This window comes from Rhinolophus hipposideros (assembly GCF_964194185.1).
Source record: "Rhinolophus hipposideros genome assembly, chromosome: 13".
Taxonomy (NCBI): domain Eukaryota; kingdom Metazoa; phylum Chordata; class Mammalia; order Chiroptera; family Rhinolophidae; genus Rhinolophus; species Rhinolophus hipposideros.
Window position 1 is genome coordinate 73,528,790 of NC_138059.1, and position 7,508 is coordinate 73,536,297.

Below are 7,508 nucleotides of genomic sequence, written 5' to 3' on the forward strand. Positions count from 1 at the left end.
CTGTACACACACACACACACACACACACACACACACACACCACACACCCCACATGTCTTGACCCCTTTGCTCTTCTTCTGAGACACATCTCCTGGTTTCCTCCCTCCTCTCCATCTGTTGCTTTCCAGTCTGTCCTTCTCTCTCTCCTTCACTTCTTCTCTGGGTGATTTTTTTTCTGTCCCCATGACTCTAAACAACATTTATTATATTGTTGATACCCATATTAAATCTGCAGCCCCAGCCCATTCCCAGAACTTCTAACTCACATATCCAATAGCTCCGTGGCGTGCGACAGACACCTTACCACCAACACACCCTCACTGACCCCTCAATGTCACGTGCCGTCCCCTTGCCCAGCCCTCCAAGAGTGTCATCTCAGTAAATGGCACCAACAGCCGATCAAGACTCGCAGTCACTCACCCCGTCTCTCTGAAGCCACATCAGTCAGTCAGCGAGGCCTGCCTGTGGCCTCTCCTCCTAAACCCTGGCTCCCAGCTGCTCTCCCCGCCCGGCTCTCGTCTGCTCGTCCATTCCCCACGGCAGCCAGACGGCTTCACTCCACTGAGGTCCATGTTTCAGCGACTTCCTATCACACAGAAGAAAACGCAAAGTCCTTATGATGGCTTGTGTGACCTGTGCACCTGCTGCCTCTGTCTCCATGCTCTGCTGCCGTCCCACCCACCCCACTGCAGCCCCCACACAGCGTCTCACATAGACCCAGTACTCTCCCGCCTTCCCTTGTTTCACTCTTCTTTCATAGCCCATAGCACAACAACAAAACCTAATGGTACTTACTTATTTCTAATGTCACCTGTCTGCTGCTCCTACCAGGAGGTGACCTTCTTAAAGACAAGGATTTTATTTTGTTAACCAGTATGTCTAGCATCTACATAGTGCATAGCACATGACAGGTATCAATCAATACTGACTGAATTTTTGTTCATGCACATGTAAAATAACATACGTCGTTGGTCAGAGGGTCCAAACTTGTCACCAGAAGATGCATAGGTCTGGAGATCTAATGCCTGGCTCAGTGACTATAATCAACAATACTGTATCATGGACCTCAAAGTTGCTAAGACCTGAGATGTTCTCACCACAAGGAAGTGAGAATCACGTGACGTGACCAGAGCTACCCTACGTGGCCATCACATTGCAATAGGAAAACATAGCAAGTCAACACGTTGTACACCTTAAACGTACACAATGGTATACGTCACGTATGTTTCAGCAAAAAACAAAACCTCATAGAGGTTCACAGTACAATCTTAATTTTCTGGGTGAATTTTTTCCTTCTGTAGAAGATGGGGGTCTAGACTTACATATAAGCTTTGGTACAACATAGACAGTGCAGCGTTCCTTCACAAGCTTTAACAAGGTATTGCAGTCTTTCATATGTGAGTTCATGCAATAGTGTGCACACGTCTGTATGTTCACAAACTATTTTCAGTCGTGCTTTAGGGCTTTGCAAGTCTTCTCGAAGTTGCCGTGCAGAGTTGAAAGGTGTAACCCTTACTGTCAAATGTTGACTCACTCCAAGACTGTCACTCAAAACTTAATGGATGCCAAATTTCCAAACTCAGGTGGTCACTTCGCCCTGGACCCCGTGTCTTCCGGAACAACACGAGGGTGGTGGACACGCTGAGAGAAAGGCAGCAGAGGAGAGGATGGGGGGAACGAAGAGAGAAGCAAGTTCTCGCAGTAAATGGTCAGTATTTGAAAGGGAGAATCTGACGTGAAAGAAAAAGAGTATTTTAACAGGAATCAGGAACCTCTGAGAGGAAAACGGAGCGTCACCTCCCTAAAAGGTGAAAAAGGCAGGTGTTGAAAGGTGTTGAAAGGTGTTGCCCGCAGGGGGTGTTCCTGTGTTAGCCACCAGGTGGCGCTGTCGGAAAAGTAAAGCTGGTTCGCTCTGGGGGCGTGGCCTGGCCGCGGGGCGTGGCCTGGCGCGGGGGCGGGGCCTGGCGCGGGGGCGGGGCCTGGCGCGGGGCGGCTGGACCCCAGGGGCCTTCCACACACAGCCAGGCTTCTCTCTCCTCTGCTGGCGCCGCTTCCAGCCCCCGCCTGCTTCCTTCTCAGCGTCCCCAGGGAGCGTCCCCAAGGAGCTCAAGGTGCAGCCAAGCCCGCTCACACCTGTTGTCCCATAACTCCTCCTCCTCTGCTCTCCCTCCCTCCCTCCGCGCCCCAGGTGCGTCTCCGGGCGACCGGCCCGCTGGGAGCATCCTGCCACCTGCGCCGGTATCCTCAGTCCTCCGTGCACTGCGCAGACCCCACTGGGCCGGGTCTCGGCCCCTGCGGGGGCGGGGGATGGGGGGAGGGGAGGAGAGGGGGAGGGGGAGGGGGTCTCCGAGCCCAAATGTGAGCGCTTCTTTCTGCACGTGCTTGGATCTGAGGTTGGAAGGAAGGAAGCGCTGATTGTAATCCGGAGGAAGCAGGAGGAAAGGCGATGGCTTGCGAGCACGGGCAAGCCTCCTACCCTCTCAGGGTCTCGCTTTCCTAATCCACAGACAAGGAGTAATAGTAGTGTCGATGACATAACACACGCGTTGCCCCTCTTAGACGAGAGGAGTCACTTCACGTCCCGGGGCCTGGCCTCCTCGGGGCGCGTCGTTGTGCGAAGGAGACAACCTGTCAGTGTTGATAGGAACATCTTTGTACATACGCTGCAGTCAGAAGCGGCTCGTGGTTCCAGGGACTGGGACACACGCTTCCACCCAGCGGAAGTATGTTTCCAGCCCAGCCTTGTGACATGACACCAGCTGCGATCATCTAGCCACCATCTTTCTCATCTCGATGACACACATGTTATGCCCTCGTGGGCGTACAGGTAGGGTGTGTGTGTGCCCGCACGTGTGTCGTGTGTGTACATGTGCGTGAGTGCCACTCAGCGCCTTTATCACGACTATGGAAACAGTCTTCTTACCCGGTTGTGACAATTTCCTCTGGTCTTGTCTTCTCGAGGGACAGAATTCAGTGCGGGTGCCGGGGGGTAGGACGTTTCCTTAGCAAAGGCAGATACACTCTAAGATGTGCAGCAGCCTGACCCCAGGAGGGGGAAGCCTCTCCTCACATTGTACCAAGGCGCTGATTTCTGTGGGTAGCACTGCCTCCCCTCTCCTTTCTCCTCTCTCCCTCTCCTGCTGAGCTGCCCAATCCTCCCTTTTGCTTCTCAAGGTAGTTTCTGTCCAATTCCTGTTTATGATTTGTTTGAGAAGCTCACTAAAATGGTCCTGATAAGCAGCATGCACCCTCTCATGAGCAGTGTGTCTTCCTTCCTTCTCTGGCTTCTAACAACACATCCCCTTGATGCAGGGGTACGTGTGCGCCTGGAGTCCTGCTGGGCCAGTGAGGGCAGCTGCAAGAGGCCTGGACCCAAGTAGGAGCTGCAGCCAGGGGCTTTCTGACCGGGGCTAGGGGTCTCCTTCTCCTGCTCCTTTCTAGCTATCTACCCACCCTATCAGTCTCGCAAGCGTTTTGTTGATGTGGCTACTCTCTTTCTTTTAGTGACAACAGAAAAGCCAGTTTTCACACTGTCTTCACGGCACCCTGTGAATTTCTCGGAGGGGGCTTGGGGCCCTGCAGAGTGGAGGGGGTGGGAGCACAGGTGGACCCCTGCCCCGTGCTTCCGCTGCTCTTCCAAAGTAAAATATTTGAACTCAAATGCACATTTAGCTTATGTCTAATGTTTCACCGAGGGCGGGATCCCTTTGTTCAAGTTTAAACACTACTAATCATAGGATAACTTACAGCCTTCTATTGTTGAACATTTAGGTTGGTTCCATGTTTTGTTGCTACAATGTTGGTATGAACATCTTTGTACATAGGCTGTTTCCCCCCTGTCCTTGTGTCCTAACCACATTTCCCGGCACTGAGTTAGGCCCCGAGGGCACAGACATTTGCACATGTTTTAAGTACCGTTGCCAAGCAGGCCTGTCCAAGTCAGCTCTCAAGGACAGTGTCACAGCGAGTGAACTCCCGCTTACCAAGGGTAACAGCTTTGACAAAACAACAGCAAAGACCAAACGGAAGCCCAAACAACACAAAAACTAGCCCCATACATGAGTGTATTTGGATCAACCTAGCTTAAAAGGCAGGCTGGGCCTCACGACGCCGGATGTTGATTGTGGCCGGGCCAGATGGGTGGCAGTGCCAGCTCCCTGAGGTGCTGTGGTCAGTGGTGGCCGGAAAGCAGCTGAGAAAGCTGTGGCACTCTGAACCCGTGAGGGAAGAACTTCAGGAGCCACTTACAAAGGGTTATTCAGGGACCGAGGAATGGGACTTTCCCAGAAGATATCTTGCCTCTGAATTTGGAGAGGAGAGAATTCCATAGTGCTGCTCACTGACGAGGCTCTGTGGGGAAATGCTAATATATTTAGCGCACGCAGATAGTGGTTTTAAAACATCGCATCAAAGACAAGAAAACATCCCTCAGATTCTCACTCCCACACCAGTAACAACTGTGACCAAGTGGCCTTTCAGGAATTAAAAAAATGACTCTCCAGTGCATCTTGTTCTCACAAAGTTTTGATCATTTGTTTTACGTTTGATAAGCTAGATAATGCAGTGGAAAACTGAAGGAACCAGATACACGGAATGTCCCTCCATGCTTGCAAATCACAGAGTCGCAGTAACTTCCATCGCACTTCATAATATGAAGGGTCCAGGTTGCATGTGAGCCCAAAGCAGCATTTATTGTCTTCAGTGACACTTGCAAACCCTCCAGCTGGTATTTCCATTTGCAAGCTCATGAGGGGACAGAAGCAATTGTCCCATTTCCTCACCTCCATATGACATCACTATGGCAGGGCAGTGGCACATGGCTGAGGAATGTCACACACTGCTGGGTGGTGCTAATCTCTCTGCTCATAAAGCAGAGACATTTGGTCTGTGGTGTCACACAGATGCCAACACTGAGGTCGGAGCAAGCAAGGAAAGAACGTCTTTCTTTATTCAATATGCGTTCAAGGGGAAGCCAGGCTTTTAACTGGAAAACGCCATATGTTTGTTGGCTTTGTTGCATTAAAAATTTCATTTTAAGTTTGGCTGCATGGGACCTGCAGTAAGGATTGGCCTGATGGGGCCACGGAATGCCTGACCTCACCCATTCCTGGGTCCGAGAACCGGGAAGCTGTGTGTGCACCCCAACGGTCTCCTGGGCAGTAACTCAGCGCCCAGGCCCCGGCCAGCCCTGCTCAGGCCGCACTGCCCGGGGCTCTAGCCTTCAGTGCAGCCACCTCACCCCTGAACTCATCGTCTCGCTAAGGCACAGGGCTGCGGTGCTCTTCCCTGGCCACACACATTGGTGAGGGTGACACTGCCAGCAGAGTGGGGCCCAAATACTCGGGAGTCCCAGCGCCCAGCGCTCTCCAGCCCCAGCAACCCCCAGCACCTTTCCGGCCACCACCATGCCGCCCACAAGAGCCTGTCTCTCCGACCACCTTGCCTTCCCTGCGCCAGCCCTGCTCTCCCTCTTCTCTTGCTCACACGTCCTCCTTTTCCATCTAATTCCCTTTCTCTGCCCCTTTGACCTCTAACCCAGCAGCCTCCTGTCGGAATCCCCCGGGCCCCTCTGTCCCCAGGGCTGAGCAGAGCGTTGTCCTGGCTCCCACACACTTTGTTCACTGCCCACCTTAAGCTGGCAGCTGCCTCTCCCTCTCCAGGCCGGTGGTTGCAGCCCCCTGGGGGCCCGGGGCATATCTATTTCCTGTTTTGATCCCGAAAACTAACACAGCATCAGACATAGTAGGTGCTTGTTTAACATATTTGAACAAATGCATTTAGTTATAAGTAGGTGATAACCTCTGGTAAGTGAATAAAAAGTAAGATTTGTTATTTATCTATTCAACCGTCCTTTACTGAGTCCCCATTCTGCCAGGCCTTGTGATGGATGCCAGTGTCCAAAGGTGAATAGACCTTGTGCCTGACCTGAGGGGGGACCGTCTCGTGAGGGAGATGGACGAGTGTGAATTATAGCCCCTCATTTATTTTGTATGACAGAAAACGTTCTTAAGCATGGGTGTTTTATTCCTCCATGAAATTAGACTGGATAAGGGCATTTAAAAAGTGTGAGTAGCAAAAATATATAACTTACATGTAATTTGTGGTCTGTACTACTCAAAAAAGATGTTTAAGAGTAGCTCCTTTTTACCAGCATGACCCTAATCCTGGGTGTTGGCGTTGCATATGCTGGGGACCTAGAGGGTCCCTCTCGTACCACAGGTGGCCACCCTCTATTTCCACAGCCTGTCACATTCTGCTGCCCCAGGAATCCACTGTGCGAGATGCAAAGCCACGGTCTCGCCAGGGTGTCACCACGGACCTCCTCATCCATCTTCCCGTAAAGTGAGAAGATGGAGCATCTTACCAGGTAAGCAGAAGGGTCCTGCCTCAGACTGTGATGCCAGTACCAGCCCATGTCACAGGCTAGAAGCGGGGGCTTGCTGTGTCTTTCCTCGAGTCCAGCCCAGTGGGACAAGGAGCACCTGTTACTAATGAATTGTGACGTGCAAAGGGACCACTGGAGATAGTCAACTGACTTGGTAAAGGTCAGAGTCACTGTAAAAGGACTTGTGTACAGACAGCAGCCATTCTTCCTCTACTCAGGAGGGAAATCCAGAAGCCACATCAGTGGGTAAGCTGGTTCAGCCCTCGCCCTGAGGAGGGGACATTCAAACATTGAAACACAAGGGAAAATAGAATGAACCCAACAACCCGATCTCACTTTGGTAGCCAGATGTTTTTCCAGCAAATGCTTCGGTTAAGACCTGTGTGGTGCCTGAGCTGACATCCTGGAACCGCATGGAAACCTTAAGACAGTTCGTGGTTTTCTTATCCACATTGTGAGTTTTCCTAGCTCGTCTCTTGGGAGTGACCTCTTTTAAGATCCTGAACAGCAGCCCGGTGTTGAATCTACTGCACAGCGAGGTGAGACAACCCAACCCTCTGACGGATACACTCTTGAAGACACCGCTGAAATGAACGTCAGGGACGTAAGCTGCTCACGTCCTTCGGGGCGTGGGAGCGAGTCTTGGCTCCAGGTGTGGAACTGCAAACCCCACTCACATGGAATGGACTGGGCGATCAGCCGCTTTCGTTAAGAATATATGTAGCAAACTGACAATAAACTCTTCCATCACCAGTCCTCCTGGGGTCTGGTTTTCAACTATTTTACTGTATTATCTTTTTTCGCTTCCTTGTCATTTTCCCCAATGGATAGCTTCGTGAAAAACAATCTGATGCCTTTTGCGACCACTTTACAGAAAAGAGTTATAGGCACATTGGAAATGGAGTCTGTCAATCTGCGAGGCAGGAGTCTGTAAAATTGTCCTGGGTGATGATGGAAAAGCTAACTGTGACTTAATGATTAAAGTCTATGACTCACAGCAAGGCTTCTGAGGACGAGGTGTGGGGTCTGAGACCAGAGGGCTTCATGGGATGGGTGTAGGGAGAAGCACGCTCAGCGGGTCATGGCAGTGGGCGAACGTGCTCATTTTTATTACAGACCCTTG

The 7,508-nt window shown here is 51.5% G+C and overlaps 1 protein-coding gene across 2 annotated transcripts in view; it reads left to right on the forward strand.

The window, feature by feature from the left end:
- Positions 1-7,210, forward strand: part of LOC308507023 (carbonic anhydrase 13) — a 32,982-nt gene extending 25,772 nt beyond the window's left edge. Inside the window, exons 7-8 of one of the 2 annotated variants that reach the window (XM_081071248.1) lie at positions 6,220-6,367; positions 6,463-7,210. In XM_081071248.1, coding sequence (XP_080927374.1) covers positions 6,220-6,367; positions 6,463-6,527 — 213 coding nt within the window. In that variant the 3' untranslated portion in view covers positions 6,528-7,210. Of the gene's footprint in view, positions 1-6,219 lie in introns of both variants that reach the window. The other variant, XM_081071247.1, reaches the window with a different exon arrangement.
- Positions 7,211-7,508: the final 298 nt, after the last annotated feature.